At 41.4% G+C, this 22,842-nt stretch overlaps 1 protein-coding gene across 1 annotated transcript in view; it reads left to right on the top strand.

The window, feature by feature from the left end:
• The window catches only part of cacna1ib (calcium voltage-gated channel subunit alpha1 Ib), a 205,021-nt gene that overhangs the window by 147,992 nt on the left and 34,187 nt on the right, over window positions 1-22,842 (top strand). Inside the window, exons 20-28 of the mRNA XM_076727506.1 lie at window positions 1,036-1,159; window positions 1,852-1,920; window positions 10,555-10,733; window positions 11,756-11,882; window positions 13,560-13,685; window positions 16,042-16,131; window positions 18,785-18,977; window positions 19,923-20,074; window positions 21,959-22,068. Coding sequence (XP_076583621.1) covers window positions 1,036-1,159; window positions 1,852-1,920; window positions 10,555-10,733; window positions 11,756-11,882; window positions 13,560-13,685; window positions 16,042-16,131; window positions 18,785-18,977; window positions 19,923-20,074; window positions 21,959-22,068 — 1,170 coding nt within the window. The remainder of the gene's footprint in view (window positions 1-1,035; window positions 1,160-1,851; window positions 1,921-10,554; window positions 10,734-11,755; window positions 11,883-13,559; window positions 13,686-16,041; window positions 16,132-18,784; window positions 18,978-19,922; window positions 20,075-21,958; window positions 22,069-22,842) is intronic.

Below are 22,842 nucleotides of genomic sequence, written 5' to 3'. Positions count from 1 at the left end.
GTGTGTGTGTGTGTGTGTCAGCATATGTGTGCTTGCTCTAAAGCGAGGGAAGCAGACAAAGAAACAAAAGGAGAAACAACAGAAGTTGTGTCTCAAGAGGGATAAGTGCCTACGCCAGTGATGCCGCTGGTCATGATCGATCTCAGGGGACAGGGTTGCCAGATTTGAATCAATAGATAAAGGGACAGGGTTGCCAGGTCTGGAGGAAAAGCAGTCAGATTAAAACATCGATTTCCTCACCTAGGGAGCTGGTGCTGCAGTAGGTATAGTCTGTTCCCTCTGTAGCTGCCAGATGAGCTGAGATGGTTGAGGGCTTCACTCAGGAGGTGCTTACTGTATTTAGCAGCTGTGCGACAACACTGCAGGTGTCTGTGGATGTTAAAGTCCCAGCACCAGTGGTACTTGTGAACGCTATATGTGTGTCCGGTGAGCAGTTTCTCTGCTTAAAACCTGTCAGATTGTTTCATTTGAGTAATTGTAAGAGGCCAGGAGAGAGAAAATATTCAACATTTCACAAAAAACTTTAGAGAAAAGCCCAAAAAAGTCATATGAATTTATATAATAGAATTTTTTCTCCATTAATTGGGAAAAAAAAAAAAAAGGTTGGACTTTAATTCTCATTCACACTGCCCAACTACGAGTGAACCACAGCATGTAAGCAGGAAATACAATAGCTGACAAGATGTTTATTTATTTGAGAGAGGTTTATCTTCTCATCCTGTGGGGTTAACGATGTTGGTAGCAAAACTAAAAGGATTACAGTCTGTCTGGTAGACAGGATGGAGCTGTTTGTGCTGTTGGTTCATTTAATCGTACAAAGCTTTCAACAGAGGAGTCACTGCAGAATATCAGATCTCAACAGTAAGCGATATTCCCTTTCACCCGTAGGTCCTGTATGCTTTCTGGCTGCCTGTAAGACAGTTTGCTTGGAGTAAACTCTTTGCTGTTTTAACACATTTGCACATGAACATATGTCCTTATAAGCAATACCTGAACAAATCTTACATCCTCCTCATATCTTCTTTTCCCTGTCAGGTTCAGACTCCTCTGCCAATCCATCATCGCCCATAAGCTCTTTGACTACGTGGTCCTGGCCTTCATCTTTCTCAACTGCATCACAGTGGCCCTGGAGAGGCCGAAGATACTGCAAGGCAGTCTGGTAACAACAACAGATTCAAACAAATTCTACACACTGGACCATTTAAACAGTGTTAGAAATGATTTTACAGAGTTATATGTACATATAGGGTTTTTCTTTATCAACAAAATCGACATATTCTAAAACTTTAGAGCTAAATCTTGATTCTGGACTTTGGTTTTTATTTCCTATCACGCTGTTTCAGGGTCAAAAATTGAATATGAGAACAGGCTCAGTGTCTGATTGTGGTTGTAATAATGACCGATTTTTAATGTATTCTCTTTCTTGTAAACAAGCTGTTGCTCATTTAGAATGAAATAATTATACAAACGATTAATAAACCAGCAGTTATTTAGATTAATTGAATTAATCTACTTTAAAATGCCACTTTGCCTTCCTTGCTCCAAGCTCTGATTGGAGTCTGGCATCAAGCCACTTTCCTGCAATCAAGCAGCAGCAGAACACTGAATGGAAGGCACTTGACAAAGCAAGTGATCTAAAGCGTTCAAATTAACGCATAGCAGCTCCTTGAAATTTGGCATTTGAATTAGCCAAAAAGATGTAATTTTAATTTAATAGCAAAAACACTGAAGTCCGTGAACTTTGTTTTCAGGCCGTGTTTCTGCCACTTCTTTCCGTCTCTCCTTCGTCTCATCTCCCCCTCCTTCTTTAACCTCTCTCTCTGTTTCTGTCCTCTTCTCCTTTTCTTACAGGAAAGGGTGTTTCTCACAATTTCCAACTACATCTTCACCGCCATCTTTGTTGCGGAGATGACTGTCAAGGTAAAATGTCTTTCCCCTTCTCCTCCTTTCTTCTGTCGCTCTCTTCGACTTTCTTTACTCTCTTCAATCTCCTTTTGTCTCCTCATCTGTCTCCTCTCTTTTGCATTCCTTCCCCATTGTTCTTTTCCTCCTCGCCACTCCTGAGTGGACTTCATCTACCTCATCATCAGACCATATCTCGTCTCCCTCTCTTCATTCCTCTCCTGCTACCCTTTCTGCTCCTTTTTAAAACTCCCATCCTTCTGCACATCATTTTTCTCATGTCTTCACCTCCTCTTCTTGCTCCTGTCCACTGCTTTCCTCTCATATCTGATTTACGTTTCTCTCTCTCTCTTTAACCTCTCCCCTCCCTTTTCCTACTTTCTTCTCCTCTTCGTCTTACTTATCTCTCTTCTCTTTTCATGTCAAGCTGTTATTTTCTCCTCCCATCCCTTTTTCAGTCCCTCCTCTACTCCCCATTTCTTGAAAACTCTGCAACTTGCCGTTTAATCAGTTGCACATGTCCCATTAGCGATGGGCAGCTGGATAATGCAGTTAATTAGAAGGCTATCTCTCTTCAGCTGGCCTTTAGCTGCTCCTGGACTTCCCATTGATTAACACGCGCACTTATGCACAAGCGCGCGCACACACACACACACACACACACGCACACTCCTTTTAATCCACTAATCTGCTGTCCAGAAGACAAGGCATCATCCATTATTGAGGGCTTTGTGTCTCCAGGCATTTTCTGCATTGGTAGAAACCCTATAGTGATTTATTTATGACCAGGAATAATGAAGATAATGAAAACATGTGTAGCACAATGAAATTCAATATTCCTTTATTTGCCCCGCGAGGGCAAATTCCAGAAATTCCAAATGTAGATCATCTTGGTGCTGCGGTGGTACAGAGTTCACACATATGCACACATATGCATCTGGCCCCCGGCTGAACCTTGCTCAGTTTGTTATTTATCCTCTTCTGTGACTTCATCTCCTTCTTTGCATCTTTATTTACTCCTTCGATCAGACTTCAGATCACTCACATTCTCATTTGCTTTATCTCCTCTGCGCCGCTCATTTGATTCATTTCATATTCATGCATCTTATCATTCTCTCTGCTCTTTTGTCCCTCCATTTGTAATTTAATAAGCCTTGCTCCATTGTTATCTGTGCCCTGCCTCATTTGCACACAAAATCCTGGTCCCAGCACTCGTCTGAGGCTCATTTTTCTTATCTCAAACAGCACATCAGTTTCGGTACGGCAGCACAAACTTCCACTCACAGTGGAATCGAAGGTGTGACTGTTGCCGTCGCTCTGTTATGAAGTGTTTGTCCTGTCAGTGAACTTACACAAAATCAGGGGACTAATCTTCTGCTTGAATTTGCACATGAGCTTTATCTCAGCCGCAGTTGTTTGTGTTGTCAAAACCCCAACACACGCACACACACACACAGACTCATTTGTCTTATTATACTTGTGACAGCAACATAGACGGAGTCCGCATCTACAAATAATGTCCTCAGTGACAAGGTTTAAAGCTGACAAGCCTAACAAAAAGTTAAGTACAATAAAAGGAAAAAGCAATTATTATTCATTCATTAATATTCTTATCAAGTCATGATAGTTTGGTTTTATGGCCAGATATCACATATAATGTCTCAGTGGGCTTATAGGCCCACAGCATTAATGGCTCCTGAACAAGCACAAGCCCAGGAAAAACTTCTGAAAGCATCGTAACCTACACATGTAACCCTAAAATCTCACAGAACCCAAGGAATGACCTAGAGTGGTACACGTGTATACCATGTAAACCACAGCCCTCGCAGTCCTGATGGTACTTCATCTTAATGCTGTTGTAAAAGTTGCTCATGTCCCAGTCAGACATAAACAGCCTTCCAGCACGTTGTTTGTTGCCCATTAACCCACAATTTATTTGACAGAGGTGTGTTTTACCCGTAACTTTGATGCACTGTTTGGAGACAGCTCTGAAGTCATAATAAAGCAATCACTTTCAGAGCGCTGCACGTTCATGTGACCACTTACATCAATTACTGTATTAAATACTACAGCAGTATCACCAATAGATGGTTTTCTGATCAGGGCTCGTTAGCTGTTCCTCACTCGAGCCTTCAGACTCACGCAGTCTGTGCCTCTAAACTTTGGATCTCTCTCTGTCTTTGCACTCAGGATGTGAGGAGTTTACATTTGCCTTTATTTATTTATCTTTTAGCATTTTTATGTCCTCATTGTGAGTCATTTTGTGATGTTTCTCAGGAAGGAAGGCTGCCAAAATAAACTTTACTTGCTTGATTGATCACTTGTTTACACACTGACGTCTATAATTAGTAACTTACGTAATAGCTTACTCACTGACTTATTCAATTTCTTATTAATTTACAGTTTACTTGCTTGTTTAATTAATTACTGCTTACTAAGAGTTCTTAATATTTGCTTGTTTGCAGACCCACTTACTTCATTGCTGTATGCTTTTTTTTACTTCCCCATTTACTTCCTCTTAATGCTCCAGTAATTTTGTCAAACTGTCAGTCATTCAGTACTATTTTAGCTTCATAATAATCTTCCTGCTGTTCACCTCTCTGGCTGCTTTCTCTCACAATTTGAACGCAGTTTTAAACACAGTTCCTCTCTTGAAATGTCAGGTGAATTACCCTGTAAGTGATTTAGTTTCTCACGGCATAAATAACAGATTATTTTCATTCTGTCATCTGTTAACTAAACGCTGCACACATTCACGCGATGAGCTGAGAAAAAAGCAGCTACGCCCTTTGTGAATGTATGACTTGGTTAAACAATGTCAGGACCAAAACACTAACGAATTCATTCATGGCAGGTGAGGTAATGATCTCCTGCAGCGCTTTTTGTTTTTGCTTTGTGCCAACATGATCGTGTTCTCGCTGTGTCTCCCCCTCCTTCCTTCCCTCTCCTCTTCTTTGCTCTTAATCTGCCGTTCCCACCTGGTCAGTCTGATCTCACTCTGAAGAGCACTAATTAAACGGAGTTTCCTCTCAGAGACGCACACCATCATCACAGATATGGCCTGTTCTCATTTCCTGTTCACGCACACACACGCACACACAGATACACCCATACATGAGCAGTGTAAACAGTCTTACCTGCACACAGTGAATCTGACCTTGAACGTCGGCCTCTAATTAGAAGCAACGAGGGGGGTGTAGATCGGGTAGATCTTCCCACCCCTCCCCCTCTCTCTCTCTCTCTCTCTCTCTCTCACACACACATACATTCAAACACACACAAACTTGTTGAGAGTTGGCTTGTTCATGTCACATTGTGTATTTTTCCCAGTAAAATTGATGAGTGTTAGAAGATCTGAGCAGGCCTGACAGACAGAGTTTCATACTAGCACTTTGGCATTCATTCTGTTGCTCTACTCTATGTGCTTACACTGTCATCATATCTAATTTAAATTCACACTATGCAATTTTTTCATCACACTGGAGTAAAGAGTGTCAGCTCTACATTTTCCCATTTCACTCGGTCCATTTCTTACCTCAGCATTGTTATTCAGCTGTGGGACTGTCATGAAACAGCAATTAGCTTAAGGCTGAGGCAGAACTTGCAAATATAGTAACAGCTTCAAATACTTGGATGCTTTTTTTCTTTAAAATGGCTTCATATCACTTACTGAGGAGCTTTGCGACAGAAGTTGAGAGAAACGCAGTCAGAACAGAGTCTGAGACCTTGGCTTTTAGCTTTACGAGGCATTACTGAGCATGAGACGTGCAGATTGGAGAGATGAGCACAATGAATGCCATTTTCTGAAGCGCACTCCAAAGGCTTCACAGCTAGTGTTAGCTGGTAAGAACTCTTCCATTAAGACTTCACGTCGAACTGAGAAAGTCTGACCAGTGAAAATGACTCGTGCGCTTCGCTTCTATAAAGCGAGTGCCTTTGAGAGAAAGACTCTAGAGCTGCTTTGTGTTGTGCTGCAAAACTGTGATTGCGCTGGGCAGCTGATATCTGCTACAGGAGGAGTGATGATGCTAAAGATAAAGATATGAACTCTCAGCAAATTTGCCCTCATAACAGCTTTAAATATAATAATTAACATGTAGCCAAACTCATGTCATTTACTGGGTGATATGTGTGTACCACCACCACCACCACCTTTTCAATGAGCAAAGCTAATAAATTCAAAATGTTAAATGTAATAATTAAATGAAGCGTAAATACTAATTACTACTCACTCAGGTAAACATGTTTAAAGAGGTGTGACATAAACACTCTTAATACTTAGTAATTTGACCAAACAACAGCCTGACTCAAGTATGCCTGCACTTTTTCTGAGCATAATCTGCAAAGACACAATCATACAGAGCGTGTCGGCCAAATGAGCGTATCCAAAGCGATGTACATATGAGATTTTCATACAACACAAGCAAGGTTCTAGATGGGAGAGAACAAGAACAAAAAGTGCCCCAATGCAACTTTCTGGTCCAACTGGACATAGGTGCCACGAGACAGTGTTACGAAGTAGTGCAAAAAGTGCATGGAATTTCTAGGAGGTAAGATTGGCTAAACTGAGCTGATTCTCAGCCCACTTGAGCTACCCAGAAAGTTAGTCAAATCTAGCAGCCTTATACTGTATGGGTCAGAGCCAGCTCACATTTGGCTTTCTGGTGCCAGCCCACAGGCCAGGGTGGCCAAAACCCAGCCACAATCAGCCCCACTCAGCCCCACTCAGCCATCGAAGAAGTTGGCTGAAAAGATCAAATTTGTCTGGTTGACATAAACAAATATGAAGACTCAGTCAGACACATCACCCAAAGTCATTACAGTATTATAGCATTCTGGCTACAAAGTAGTGTTGGAATATTGGAAGGAGACTTGGAAAGATTTGAAGCCCATCAGAGATCCATTATGGTAATTTTCAAGTCAATGTACAGCGATGTGATCTTAAAAAAAAAAAAAAAATCTCCAGCATCAGATTCCAAAAATAACGCTGAGGCGACAAGTACAATAATTGCCATATTTTCTGCTAAGTGATATTGCAAATGGAGTTTGAATGTAATTTGAATTGGAATTTAATGTGACATAGTCGCACTGTCAGCCGAAGGACAGCTGGTAGTGTGAGAGGAGAGGAGCGGGCTTTGATGAGAGCGCTGGCACCAACCTGCTATAGATTTCCCATGGATCATGTTTTATCATGGCGATATTTGATCTGCTTAATGGAGGCCTTACGGCATTCCAATAGTCCCAGAGGTGCTTCAGTATAGCCGGCTGCTATTAATAACACAGCAGACGTATTATAGCTCACTATCCCGCGTGTCAGACATGACAAAAGACCTGTCGTATAGGATGTGACAGTGACTCGCTGCTGTGTAGATGTAAACAGCGACGACAGATGAAATGTTTTCTTACACTTAAAGTTTTGGACTATGTTAGCTGTCAAAACAAGGCTCGTCTGTTCCTAAACAGAGCTGTGCGGAATTCTGCAAGCTGACTACTTCAGTTAGTATTCCGATACTTACAGTCGCCATCTTTTCCTTTCCTCATCCCTCTTTCCCTTCATCTGCCTGCCCTTTCATTTTCTCTGTTCATTTCTTCATTTCTCTACATTTTCCGTCTTTGTCATCCTACATTACTATAGCGTTAGAATGCCCTGACAACAGTTGGCATGGCAGTGCCTGTTATCATGCTTCCGCTGCTGCTGCTGCTGCTGCCGTCACTCACTTTGAGTTACTGTGATGACAGTGGTGGTGTCTGTGGGATATGGTGCTGAAGGTTTCCAGCATACAGTACAGGAGTTTTCTACAAGTATTTCTAGAGTACAAAGAGTCAATTTTGATTGAACCTTAAAAAGAATGCCTATACGGTGTACACAAACTGTAAGACAGAATATGATCCTTTTTGACATTCTCAACAAAGACAACATATATATTTAACATTTTACCTTGTCAGGTTAACTGATTTTGGTAAATATCTGCTTATTCTGAATTTGTAGCAGCAACACGTTTCAAACAAGTTGGGAAAGGAGCAACTAAAGACTGAGAAAGATGTGGAATGATCCAAAAACACCTGTTTGGAACATTCCACATGTAAACAGGTTCATTAGTGACAGGTGATAGTATCATGATTGAGTGTGAAAAGGGGCATCAAGCAAGAATGGAGCGAGGATCACCACTTTGTGAACGCATGATCGTATAAAGGATATTACTGCATGGACTGAGGACCCGACCTTGGCTGATGTGAATGTTTTTCCAATCTCACTCCTTGTAAAAGTTGTCTGAATGACATGACGTGATCAGGACATAGGATCAGCTAATACGACATCTACAAAACTCCTCTGGAAGTAGCTTCATTGTTCTTTTTTTCTACACATGCACCACCAGTTTCTTTTTTAAACTTTATTTACAACACAGCAATATTACAGTTTATTAAGTTTTCCCCACAACATGAGCCACGCCCAAAGAATAGCCATCATTATTGTTACTTATCCTTCAGTAAATGACATTCAATTGACTGAATGTAGGCCAGAAACACACTGCTCACATGAAAAGCAAAATTGTTTTATGTATTGAAGATCTGCGGTTGAAATTGTGCCACTGAAATCTAACGAGTTTTCATGCACACGGAACAGTGAATGAATGAGATCTAAACCACTATATCATTGATAAAAGAGTTCATGCCAAAGCTTGCCAGCTACTCCAAGTTATAGTTACTGTACTTCCCCGAGTGCTACAAAGGACAGGATGACATTATTCATTGAAGGTATCTCGCCAACAGTAACTTAACAACATTAAGTTAACCGCTACAGGCAGTTATCAAAACAGTAACAGTAAAAAAGTTGTTGTTAGGTATAACCAGCGCCATTGAAAGAGGGGGTTAACTCTCATCCTTTCTCTCTATGGCTCTGGGTATAATGTAGTCACACACACAGACTGTCATTGAAACTCGTGGAGGCATACATCTAAACTGTTCTTCAGTAACTGCTGTTTCTACAACTGCAGGGGCTCTCCAGCTCTGCAGGGCCATTTCTTGAATATTAGAGGCTGGCAGCACTGAGAGTACAGAGTAACAACAGAGAAGTGGATTATTCTGCAGGAGTGATTTCAGAAGTCTCAGCGGACGTTTTCAAACAGTTTGCCAAGTTTCCGATAACAACTCTGGGTCACCATTGGAATCTATCATAACTGGTGTGAATCCAAGCCGACTGCAGCTCATGAGGGAGCGTGCTGCACAGTTTGAGAGCCTCTTTTCAAGCCCACAGGAGGAGAGTATTTGTTGCATTTTCAGTGTCTTATTTTGAAGCAGCGTGCCGTCGTTGTTGTGTATGTGTGGCGTTCCCAAACAGGCGCACAAACACCATCACTTATTCCGCCTTTTCCACAATGTTTCATCGTTCCACGTATCTCTCTGGTGGCATTTTCTGCCAAACAAGGCAGACGAACCCGGTGCACTTTTGAAAGCGCTGTTTCGACATGACAGCCACACCAAGTTGTTATTGCCATGAAAGCACATGGCAGGCGTCAAACGATGTCGAAACATCTGCTGTGCGACTTTTCCCTCCAACCTCACCAACTTTGTGATTTTCGAAATTTTCTATTTTTGCCCGTGAGCCTCTTCTTCCACCTCTCATTCCTCCTTCCGATAGCTGTCTCGCTGTTTCCACAAAATTATTGATCTCCCTCACCTCACCTCACCTCACCTGTACCCTCCTTTTCTTTCCTGACTATCCTCCTCCTCCTCCCTCACCATTAAGCCTCACCTAGTGAGCGAGACCTCCCATCCAGCTGTAACCAGAGGGTGACAGACTATAAATCTAAAACAGAAATATGTGCAGCTGTAATGTTTGCAACTCTAATCACAACAACACACACCTTCACAGTGCTTTGTCGCGTGTGGCCTGGCTGCTTGAGAGTCCACACTGTGTCTGCTTTAAGAGGATTTTGGGCACAGTGCAGTGTCAGCAGTCCAAAACACTGTATGTCTTAACTGAAATTTAAACAGAGTAAAGCTTTTTCTTGAATTGTTCGTCTTTTAATCATCGACGTCTCCCTCAGTTACAGTATAGTTAACAAAACTCTGTGTCAAAATAAAGGCTGCGTACCTGCACAGACAAATCCACAGCACTTTGATTTTGCTGTGAGCAGAGCTTCATTTGAATGTCTCCAGTGTAGAAGATTTCCACTGCCGCCTGAAATTACAGTAGACATGCTTCCTTTTTAATCGTCTTTTTCCTCCCCTCTCCTCTTCTTTTTGAACAGTCGCTGCCTCATTGGGGTTTAGGAGCTGTTGCTTGTCTTTCTTCTTCTCCTCTCCTCCTTCCACCTGCTTAGAAATGTAACTCTTTTGGATTTAACACCTCCTTCTTTCAATCAGACACCTCTCATCCTCCAATAAATTTTACTTTCATGCCTCCTCACCTCTCTTCTCTCCTCCTGGTCTTGTCTCTTCTCTCCACTCGTCTCCTCTCCTCTAGAAAGGAGCATACATGAAATGAAATACCTGTTTGAGAAGCTAAATAAGAAATCTGAATATCAAAGTGGGTGCGTGTGCATTTCCATGTGTGTGTGTGTGTCTGTATGCGAGCTTGCATGCCTGCCTTCTGGCCACTGTTTCATTACCCGTGTGGGATTTTTCGTCTCTCTCCCTTCATCTCTCCAGGTGGTGTCCATGGGTCTGTACCTGGGGGAGAAAGCCTATCTAAGGAGCAGCTGGAACATTCTGGACGGTTTCCTCGTATTTGTGTCTCTCATTGACATCGTGGTGTCAATGGCGGGTGGAGCTAAGATCCTGGGGGTCCTCCGTGTTCTCAGGTTGCTCAGGACGCTACGCCCCCTCAGGTTAGGAGGGCATCATTTGTTTGGATTGTTTCTTAAAGCAAATGCTCTCCTTCTCTTTTGATGGTTAGCTTAGCTTAGCATAAAGACCGGAAACAGTGGCAAACAGTACATATTTTGGCCATTGGTTTTCTATCCATGTTACTGTATTGATTATATGTGGTTTAGACAGCGTTCTCCAAACTTTTTGGATTGTACATTTTTAAAGTCTTGCTCAAATCAAATGTCTCTTTAATTATCTTTTCTGACAGTTGAATATTTGAGCTGGACTGTGCAGAAAGATGTATGTGCAGAATTTGACATTGCTGACTGTAAATTTTCTTAGTGCTAATTTAGGCGGGTATACTAGCATGATTCGAGACATTACAAATAGTTTGGAAGCCAATCCTGGTCCAATATTCAGCAAGACCAACTGTGATGTGTCAACCTGAAGCCTCCAGTGCGCATACAGTGAGAATGGACTTTACAGTGAAATAAAAGTGAGAAAAACTTGTGAAATGAACATTTTCATGATGGAGAAAGAGAGGGTGCGACTTTAAAGGTATTTGTGTTATACTTGTACTCTCCAAAAACCACGTCAGATACACTGGACAGTTTTATGTATGTCTTAATACATGTGTGGAGGGGATCTTTAACCATTTAGTGTCTAATATTATCTGACAGTAAGAAAATAGCTGGGATGGAAGCAGCAGGTGAACTAATGTTCAAAGAGTTCAAATTACACACTATTTAATCTATTCTCTATTTAATCTCTGTTTAAACTGTGTTGATACTGCAGTGTTAGTACTTAAAACACCATATAAAACTGAACTTATTACAGGGAAGTGTTGCTTAAACTGTGTCTCCTGCATCAAAGTGAAGCACACAGTTGCCCTTTTCATTGCAGCTTTTCAGGTTGATGACTCACATTTCTTTTTATAAAAGCGTTCTGTAAGTTTACATTTTTTAGCTTCTTCAACTGTGAATTCTTTGAAAGTGCCATTTACTCGTCTTTCTCTTTCCCTCTCTCCCCCTCCGTCCTCCAGGGTGATCAGCAGGGCTCCAGGACTGAAGCTGGTAGTCGAGACCCTCATCACGTCCCTCAAGCCCATCGGCAACATCGTCCTCATCTGCTGTGCCTTCTTCATCATCTTTGGCATTCTTGGTGTTCAGGTAAACATCATTAAATATGAATTCATATGCTCTCCACCTTTGTCTCCCTCTTTTATTAATCAGGGAATCTCACAGGCCATGAAGAATTTATGAGGGCTCACTGCAAGAGTTTTAGTTGGACCTGAGCTGGTCAAACTATTGCAACTATAAAATGATATAACATTGCAACCCTTCCCTCACCTTGGCCCTGCTAAGCTTTTACTCACATGAGAATTAAGTGGGTGAAAAAAATGCTTCCTGAGGCATAGTTTTACTCTTAATTTTCCAACTAGAACAAAAAATAAAACCAAGCGATGGAAGATTAAGCTTGAACAGTGAAGACAATGAGATGAGCCTGTGTGGCCCTGCGTGCACCCGCAAAGAAATCATGTTCTCACAGCACGACTAAGAGGGCTAATTAGAGAAGAATCCAACAGGAGCAGGTATACTGGTAGCACACAGTCACTGATTTGACAGTCACTACTCTACTACTAAGACTACTATAATACTACTAAGTATATAGACCACAATATAGCATAGAGTTTAGAAAATAGCACATATCCATGATGAAGGTGACAGATGGGCATGATTTAGAGGAAAAAAGGTGCAATTAGAAGTCTGTCTGCTACTTCAGCACCACGGACAGCACCATGGATTCATCAATGCCATTTTAACTTCGAACTCCAAACCCCAGTTAGATAAAGTCATCAGTGAGTCAGAGAGACTAGACTAACATATTCAGCCAACCCTCTGTCCTGGCACTCTCTCTGCTATGAGAGGATGGAGAGCGGGGGGTGGAAGGGGATGGCATCCCCCGTCATCCTCCCTCAAATCACCGCCTGCTATCACATCAGCTTGCAAAATCAAACAGTGGTTTGTTATTTTCCTCCCAAAAGCAAAGAACAGACTGAGTTGAGAAGACTAAGGTTTGCTCTCCACATATCCTGGCACATTGCACAATCATCCACAACCTTATCAATCCTTTCCTTTTAGGTAAAATTGTACTGTACATCTGTATGTTGTGGAATGAATTTTTTTTTATTAAGTAACAGACTCAGGAGCACAGATAGAGGTAACCCTAAATCAATTTAGAAATCATGAAGAACAAAACAAGAAAAAAAATTATAATAATCTCGTTAAAATCTCCCCTCAGTCTCCTCCGCTGTACTGTCAGATATGGCTCATAAAACTACAATCCTCAGTCCGCCGGTATTAACAATATCTGTACCACGGGCTATATCATTAGTTACTTATACTTTTTACCCTATTTACAGATGAGTTCATGAGTCTTGAAAACTTACAACTTACTTGCTTTTCCCATTTTTATTTAGTCCGCGCAGCCCCTTATTTTCTTGTGCATCAAGCTGTCAGTTCCATCCTGTTCTTCCTCAAATCACTTTGTGTTATTATCCTGCCTGCACCCGTACCTATGCATTATTTTACTCACTCCCCTCTTTGATGTGTTCAATATGATTGAGAATTAAAAACATCTTCCCTCTGAAGAAAAAACACACTGTTGATATCAAGTGCTGCTGGGGTCTTCATCCGCACGCTGGTTACAGATGCTAATTATGAAATTGCTTCAAAAGCTGCGTGAAAGAAGTGGCTCCCCACAAGTGTTGTCAGGGCTTCATCAGGTTGTGTCTTTGTTGTGCCTCTGTCTCTCATGGCTCTCTCTGTGTGTGCTTTCCTTCCCAGCTCTTTAAAGGAAAGTTCTACTACTGTGTGGGCTTTGACGTGAAGAACATCACTAACAGGTCCGACTGTCTGGCTGCCAACTATCGATGGGTTCACCACAAATACAACTTTGACAACCTTGGACAGGTACAAGACAGGGAAAACACATTGTTTTGAACTTATTCATCCTGAATGTAAACACAAACAATGGTGCACATACTATTAAAAATAATAATGAGTATAATAATGAGTGGCCCACTGTATAATTTCTCCTATGACATGTAGAAAAAAGAGGCATGATGGATAGTAAACAACACGCAGGCTATTACAAAAGGAATTTTTCTAAGTGGTGAGAAAAGCTATATTTTCAAATATTTATGAAGAAAGTTATTTAAAATGTGCTTTTCCTTCTTTTGGAAAAGGTTGAGTTAAGTCATACTGTAGCAGCAACGCATTCTTACTTCCGACTTGTCACATGTGGACGCTGGGTCAGGACCCCTCGGTGTCACTGTTAAAGGCACTGGGTACCTCTTTAGCATCATTTTCAACGTACAGGCCTCTGTGGTCAAGTTAGCTAATAGATATGCAACGTCCTGTTAGCCATGTCCTATTGGACTTCTAAAACAAAGCTTGCTGAAAACAGTCATAAACACGTGGTTAACGTTGTGAAATGGTCGCGCTTTGGTTAAGTTTAGGCACCTGCTTGCTTGGGTTAAGGAAAAGGTTACAGACAAACAATACGTCCATTGAGCTACAGACGCTGTTACTTACAAAAAAAAAAATCAGCTTTTACTTTTGGTTTCACACAGGACACAAACCCCGGTCTCCTGGGTGAAAGCCCTTATGTTGATCCATCCAACCATGTCGACTTCCTCTGGAGGTGGACTTTTCTTGCTCTTTATGCCACGGCATGTGACATGTTGGGCATGAGAACGGGCTGTCTGTAGAGGTCTGTTGGACTATCCTGCATGTTGAAAAATGACACTAAAAGGAAAAAGTGACGCCAAAGGGGGTCTCAACCAAACGTCTGTGTGTGATGACGTGAGAATGGCTTGCTAACACGCCAACAAATAAAAACTTTGCCACAGCTGATATTAGTAAGTGTGTTTTTCCGTATAGATTTATGTCCCTTCTTACTAACTGAAATCACTAATAGGAGTTCAACATAAAAGTAAAATAGTCCTCCAGCACACAGGAACGCTTTGAAGTTCGGCTGCTTGTTTGGAACAAATAAACAAAGAACTGCCTTGCTGGTTTGACCAAACACAACACCAATGAGCACTTAGCATTAAAGTAATGACATAATGACATAATAATTGACAAGCGAACAGATAAAGTAAGAGAGTGATAGTGTAGATCAAGGCTTGGGAACCTTTTTCCCTTCAAAGGTCATTTCCATTTTTCTAACATCCTTCGAGGGCCAATTATTGAACACATATCACACTAACCTCTCATGCCGCAGCTGGAACTGCTTCTCTTTGACGAGGCATCTGATTGTAGTGATGATGAGCTCGTCCTCGATTTGCCTCTCAACGGTTTCATGTTGGTGGTTGTCAGGCACATCAGCTGGTTCCACTTTAAAAAGAAAATATGTTCGTTTCCGTTTCTTTACTTTTCATGTCCTGAAAGAGTTTTCACAACAAATATTCTGATGTCACAGCAGGCTTTTGTTCGTGCAGAGCAGGAAAATGCAGTTGTACCCGTCGCAGTTTAATTTCACTTCAGATGATTTCACATGTGGAAGCACAGAGCTGAGAAGCTGGCTGGAGCTTGAGGTTCTGCTCTGAGAGGTTATTGGTAATGTCCACCATGTAGGCCAAAGTCACACAGACACTTGCTATCATTGAGTTTCCAAGTCAGGTTTTCCTTCATCTCTGTGAATTATTCCAGATAATGGTCTCTGTCAGAAAGTGGTTTGAAATCTGCTTGTTGGGCATCAAAACTCCACCATTTGTCCACTTGACCTCATCCATAAAGTCTAGCTCGGGAACAGTGGCTTACCTTTGGCTTCCAACAAAAAATAATCATTTGTCCATTTCTCTCTGAGAGCACGAGATTCCACGTCTTTCTTTTCCAAATCTTCGCCAGACTGCATGTCTTCAGGGTGCGTTTCTTCATGGTTTGTCATCAATGACACATAATGACTACAAGCGGGTTACGTTCAGGGACCACCTGGAAGCTAGTCTACTTTTTGTTATCACAGAAAAAAATAATGGCTGTCCAGAGGATTTTTTTGTATTTACAAATTGTCCCGTGGGCCTGATCAAACAGTCTGGCAGGCCGCACATGGCCCGCAGGCCAGTTCCCATGCTGTCACTAAACGCTCAGATACACAATTTAAGCAGTTTTGAGTATGAAGTAAATTGTGTATTTATGAACTGTTATGTTGTTATTTTGTCGTTGTATTGGAAGCACTTTATCACACTGATATCATCAGCAGCATCATCCAGATGTAAATAAAGTTTTGTGGATTTTTGAATGTTTGTGTGTTTGTCTCCTGCAGGCTCTAATGTCCCTGTTTGTGTTGGCCTCAAAAGACGGCTGGGTCAACATCATGTACCATGGACTGGATGCAGTGGGAATAGACCAGCAGGTAATAACAAAGACATACTGCAGGCATACACAGCACTGGTACAAACTTGTGTAATTACACTGTAGAACACACAGTATGTGTCAGCATGCTACTCCAGGCTGACTCTCAACTAGCCACCTCAACTAACTCCACTCTGCACACCATATTTTTACAGTTGGTGGTCTAAGATTACAGCTGGTGGAGGTTTGCTGGATATCATCCCTTTAAGATGCCACTATATAGTTGAATAGCTCCATACAGTAAACTCCTTTCCAATGTCAGATTGTAGAGGGGTTGTGTCCGACATTGTCTGTGACCTTCAGAAATTGACAATCCGACATTCACACCCACTTCCTGCTGTATGTCAGCTGTGCAGAGATGACAAATAAGGCTGGGTTTGAACTCTTTTTTTTTTTCATCCTTGATGCAGCTATTGTGTACAACACAGTCCATCCAGAAAAGACTGGCTGAAAATGTCCACTGTTATCTCATATTTGAGCAATATCATTAAAATATGACATAATAATGGGCCCCAACACCCTGAAAAGGAAAATTAGGTTTTGATGAAGGATCAACTCAGATCCCCTTATATCATTTCAGAGCACTATTCATAGAATTGTGGATTCTGCAGCAACCTGTCTGATGATATCATGTTCCATCATACCATCAAACGTGAAGCTTAAAACAGAGCTACGCTGCCCATATTAGAAAAACTGCAGTCACTCTCCTTGGGTGGGCGAGGGGAGCGCCTGGTTGCCAGGGTTGGATCCATGCATCTCAGATAGACTCGTCCAAACTTGGTGTAGGCTCAAGAACAAAGAGGCCTCAGTGCACTGAAACAACAACAACAACTGAGAATGGTTTTAGTGATTGTAAAACAGTGCATAATGGAGTGCTTCAGAGAAGTTTTAAATTTCAGTAAACTTCCCTTAAACCTCACAAATCATGCGCACATTCCCACACATGGCATCAAAGTCCAATGACATGATGCAAACTAATCTTCTGAAGTGTCTAGAAAGTGAACAGACGCCCTTTAGAATTGATTTTATTTGAAAATCTATTAGGGAATGTACTAAAGAAAGGGCCTCATTCTGGGTGAATCAGTCTCCGCCTCGGGGAGATACCTCCCTGCAGTCCGACATGGCTCTGAATGACTAATCCCATTTGCACTCCACCCTGCGCTTTCAACACTAAACGCTCCTCCAAATTGAAAATCTGACTCTCATCTCCGGTTTTACTGCACCCGAACTTGATTTTTGTTTTGTGATGACTCCCTGTAATAACTACCTCTATCCCCAATCATCCCAATCTTCTCTTCACACCGTCTCTCTTTCCTGCCTTTTCCTCTGATCCCCTGTCATCCTTTTCACCAGCGGCAGCTCCAGGATTTTTGGACTGTTCTGGCTGTAGTGTGGCTTGGTTAATTGGAAGACTGTGAGAGGCTTATATTAATATTTCATATGTCTCAAAACTGGACAGAAATGGATGAGCTCCTGTCACTCACTGGTTATTACATTTAACCATTTAACAATGATAAAATAATACTGAATTTTGCAGAGAATTACCTGATATTCGAACTTCATCTGTCAGATATAATTATATTTCCTCATCAGCCTTAGGATTTCTGTATCTTTAATAATACTGAAAAGCATTTCTGAAAAAGACGTACTGAAAGCTTTGCTTTAAAGGTGTATCCTGAACTCAAAGCAGACGTGGGAGGGATACAAAAACTCCACTCTGGGTTTAAACCCTGGACCATCGAACACATGCTCAGTGTTGAGTTCTAGCGAGGCTGGGCCATTATTTTGTAGTTATTAGTGTCAATATCAAAACATATAAATCTTGTGGAGACTCTGCTTTCACATTTTTACAACAAAAGAAATGATACAACGCTGCAGTGTTAGTCTCTCTCAGTTAATCACTGTTTTCATTGCATTGTGTTGTGTTAAGGGTTTTTTTTTGTACTAACTCAGATTTAAATGGTTCAGCATCTAAAGGCCGCCTTAATATTGATATGGAAGTAGGTCAATGTGTATGAACTGCAACTGCTTCTCTCTCTTCATTCATTTCCTGTTATATTTTCAGGCCTGTTTATCTAATAAAGACATAAAATGCCAAACAAAAAACAAAAAAAACATATTGAATATCCCAGCTCACACGACCACGTCATATTGTTTTTGTGGTCTACTAATATTTCACTTTTATAAGTTGAAGATATAAAACAAACTTCTGCTTCTTCACATTCACGCTCCACTGAGTGCCATTAAATAAGATGAACGCGCTGTTTGTTGGCTTGGAGGTTTCTGGTGGTGGCTGTTGCTACCTTGAGTTTCCTCCAGGCTTCTTCTATATTTCTGACCCACGCTGCCATACACATCTTGTACATCCACTCGTCTGTTTTCTCTTCACTTTCAGATTTTTTCATCAGTTTTTCCTCTTCTCCATTATCCTTTCTTCCCTTTTCTGCTTCTCTTAGTTACCCTGCTTATTTTTTTCTCTCTGCTTCATCACTCTTTCACCATTTTCTTTCCCAGAAAGACTTCTGCCAGGCCTCCCTTTTATCTCCCCTTCAGCTACTCAACCATTTTCCCAGTAGGCCCTTGTCTCATCTCCTTTTCTCTGTTCTCCTCTCATTCCTCTTGACCTTGTTCTCCCAACTCTTCCTCTCCTCCAGCCGGTGACCAACAACAACCCATGGATGCTGCTCTACTTCATCTCCTTCCTCCTGATCGTCAGCTTCTTCGTCCTCAACATGTTCGTGGGCGTAGTGGTGGAGAACTTCCACAAGTGCCGCCAGCACCAGGAGGTGGAGGAGGCCAGGAGGCGAGAGGAGAAACGCCAGCGTCGCATGGAGAAGAAGAGGAGAAGTAAGACCCAGGGGAGAAAAGAAAAAGAAAAGAGAGGAGGAAGCAAAGAGGAGGTGAAAAGGAGGATAGATGGAAGGAGTCAAGGAAAATAAGGATAGATGGGAGGGAGGGAGATGGGCACATAGGCACTCAGGTGTTGAAGAGGAGAGCTAATAATGAGTGGAGGGAAGAATGGTCGATGGAGAAATGTGACCCTCGTGGAAAAGAGGAATAGCCTCATGAGAACGGAGGAAATCGATAAATCAAGAGCGGAAGAGTGAAGAAGAGGAAAACAGGAATAGATTAAATATACAATATCCAAATATATTAAAAACAATTTCTGCTCTCAGAAATATTAGTTTAGGACTTCAGAGTAAAAGGTGATCCAGCAGTAAAACAAGAAGTCATCCTTGACTCGACTTTGGAAAGACGCTGCAATCCAAATGGCAAATGTCCAGGACTTTTAATTTGATGTTTTATATTACACATCCTCAAAGATTTGACCCTGACTGAGTCATAATTTCAATTCATTTAAAACAACTTAACCTCACGCTCCGTTTATCAAACTTTCTCCTCGTATTGTCTCACAGTTTTATCTGCTGCTCTGCTGTTTCTTCATCCGCTCTGTCCGTCCTTTTTCATCTCTTTCGGCCTAAATGAATCGCTCTTTTTGCACTTCTTCCTCACTCCTCTCGTTATTTAATCCAAATATCGGTTTCTCTTTTCCATATCTAATTTTCTTTTGTTCTACATTTCCTCCCCTTGCTTTGTTCATTTTTCCTCTGTTATTCCTGTCTTTTTTTGTTTCCTCTGATTCTTTGCTTTCACTTCCCCATTTATCTCCCTCTACCCCTCTATTTCCATCTGTCTATGCTTTCAACAACATTTTTTCTCACCATCCTTTCTCCCTTGTTTTTCCTTTTTCTCTTCCTCTGTCTCGTTCTTCTTTACTTTCTCTCTCTCCAGAGGCCCAGAAGCTGCCCTACTATGCGTCATACGGTCCAGCCCGGCTGGCAATCCACACTCTGTGCACCAGCCACTACCTGGACCTGGTCATCACCTTCATCATCTGTATCAACGTCATCACCATGTCTCTGGAGCACTACAGCCAGCCACAGGTGACCACGCTTCTCGATGGGGATGGAGGGATGGTCGGGGCGTGGGTGTTAGAGTGAGACAGATACAGCAGACTTGTTCAAGGGCTTCTGAGTAGGTGGTGATGCACCATCTGGGCAGAGTTTTTTTTTTTTTTTTTCTTAAGTGGGCACTCCCAGAGGCAGTCTGCCAACCTGCTGCTCTGAATCAGCAGCAAAAACAGCCAACAACCAAAACATTTATCCACGTGCTGGAATACAAACCGTCTGGCAGATTGGGGTATTAGTTATGTAAAAATCTTTCTCAGAAAATGAAGTTTGAGATGAAAAAAAGCAAAAAAAAAAAAAAAAGCAGGCTTGTAGTTTGACAGCAGTGAAACACACAGCTACATCCTGATTCTGATGCTTTACTGTCCTCACTGGAAAATTTGTCTTCCGTTCTGCATGAGCCCACGTCTTAGCAGCGGTGCCACCAGATACAAAATGGTAAATCAAACAGTTATTAAATGTAGGTGACGTCCCCTACTACCTCCAGAACATTGAAATAAAATTAAAACTTATTTCATACATAATTATTAATTCTAGTAGGTGCTCATTGTTTCTCCTCAAACTTTCCGCTGGGTCTCAGTGTCGAACTGAACTTCATTGATCTTTAACAACATTATGCCTGAGCTGGAGGTGGAACATATTAGCAGTGGCAAGCTGCATGCAGACAACTTACACAGCTCATTATTTTCAGCTATCTTTACCTGTTTAAGCCAGCTTTTATCAATACTGACACTTTAGCAACTATTTGAGCTGCCAGTGATGTTCAAAGCTGCCACCCACACGTCAGGCTGCAGGTTTTATTAGCGATGTAACACTGGACTGAAGCCCAGTGAAAACAGAACAGTAAGATAACTAGCTAAAACACTGCTTTTGTTTAAACATCAGATTTGCTCTAATGTGTCTCAGGGCTCTAAGAAACTATCACTGTTTGACTTCACACATAGAGGATTTTGCAAAAGCCAACCAATAAGATTCATTTTGTCTGCTTTGAAAGAATTCTACACCTTCAGTAATCCAACGAGAAAACAGTCTGGTTAGATTCAATATCTTAAAAGAAACATCACATATCTTCTTCTCATGATTTCAGTGTTTTCCCCACATGATTATTACAAATGTAGACCACAATATACTGTGTGTAAATGTGTAAATTAGTCACAGTCACACTGTCTACTTTGTTAAGCTAAAGTATGTTCAGGTAATTAAAGAACCAGTTCAACATTATTACAACTTATTCTTGTCAATGTTCGATCAGAATGTCGGTGCCACTCTCACGTCTGTTAGCTAACGACAAAGCTATAGCCAGCAGCCAGTTAGCTTAGCTTAGCATGAAGAGAGAAAACAGTTAGCTTAGCTCTGTCCGAGGTAAAATATTCTACTTGCTAGCACCCTTAAAGCTCAGTAATTAACACATATCTCCCTTGTTTAAAAAGAAAATGTAAAGGCATTTTGGATTGGCTGCGGCTTCATATTCAGCTTCAGGGACTGTAGAACATCAGCAGACCATGTGTAAACTCTTCATTCTGGTTGTGTTTGTTAGATTACCACATAGTTTTTGTCCTTTCTCAATTGGGCTGCAATGATAATCAGGTTTGATGTGCATTTTGAGTCTCACAATCATTGATACCAGTGTAGTTAAGAAAAAAAAAAGTTCTCATTTCCTCCCCAGAGTCTGACACAATGTAGTTGTCTGTCTCAATTAAGCTTTGTTTTATTAAAAGAGATTGATTGGCAAAATGCTTTTCTCACATTGACAGAGCAGATTCACCGAACAACACGTCTCGTCTCTACTTACGTTATCTTCTCTCTTCGTCTCTCAGCTTTCTTATTTCTGTCCCCTGTTTTGTCCCTGTTCTACCTCAGTCTCTTGAGACTACACTCAAGTACTGCAACTACTTCTTCACCTCCACCTTTGTGATTGAAGCCTCTCTGAAGCTGGTGGCCTTCGGCTTTAGACGCTTCTTCAAGGACAGGTACAAAGAGGACACTTCCAGCTGTACTGAGACTGTATGTACTTGTAATGAAGAGCTTTATGGAACTTCTAATACCTTTGTTAGCACAATCCTCACACACTTAACCCCCCATTTGTTAGGTATATACGTTAATCTTAAATGTACTATGTTACAACTGTTTTCTACTTTATGGACATGAGTTCTGAGAATTGACAGAAAAAACAAAATCACATATTCAAGGAGAATCAAACTTGAATCCTTCAGCATCTCTAACGATGAATATCGAGACAGTCGGAGTGGAACTACTGCTCCGTCAACCCTGTCGCCTGGTAATTATGTTTGTCTAATCATTTGTATTGCAAATGATTTCCTCACACTGGAGTTCTCATCCTTAGTCCATGAATTTAGGCAACCGAAGAACTTCAATATATGCAAAGATCATGGTTTCGGTTAAGAAAGCAACCAGAATCAGTGTTGACTTCTTGTGTTTCGGCAATCACTGCTGAGAGTGTTCAATCATAACCGTGAGAAGACAGCAAATATTGCATTGCGAGACTGGATGATGTGTGAACACAAATGAAAAGCATTGCCAGTGAACATTTTGCAGATGCATTTGGCATCAACATTTTGTGACTTTCCTCATGTTGACAGAAAATATGCTCCTCGTAACTTTAAAAAGGTATTGGATGTTCAAATTAGTCGTGCATAAACCTAATTATTAAGAGACAGGGTTGGTTCTTCTGATGGATGGATAATGAAAGTGATTTGTTTATGAGCACACTGGGATCTCTGATA

This window comes from Chaetodon auriga, chromosome 4 (genome assembly GCF_051107435.1).
Source record: "Chaetodon auriga isolate fChaAug3 chromosome 4, fChaAug3.hap1, whole genome shotgun sequence".
Taxonomy (NCBI): Eukaryota; Metazoa; Chordata; class Actinopteri; order Chaetodontiformes; family Chaetodontidae; genus Chaetodon; species Chaetodon auriga.
Note: the sequence above shows the minus strand (reverse complement) of the source record. Positions and strands in the feature narration are given on the sequence as shown.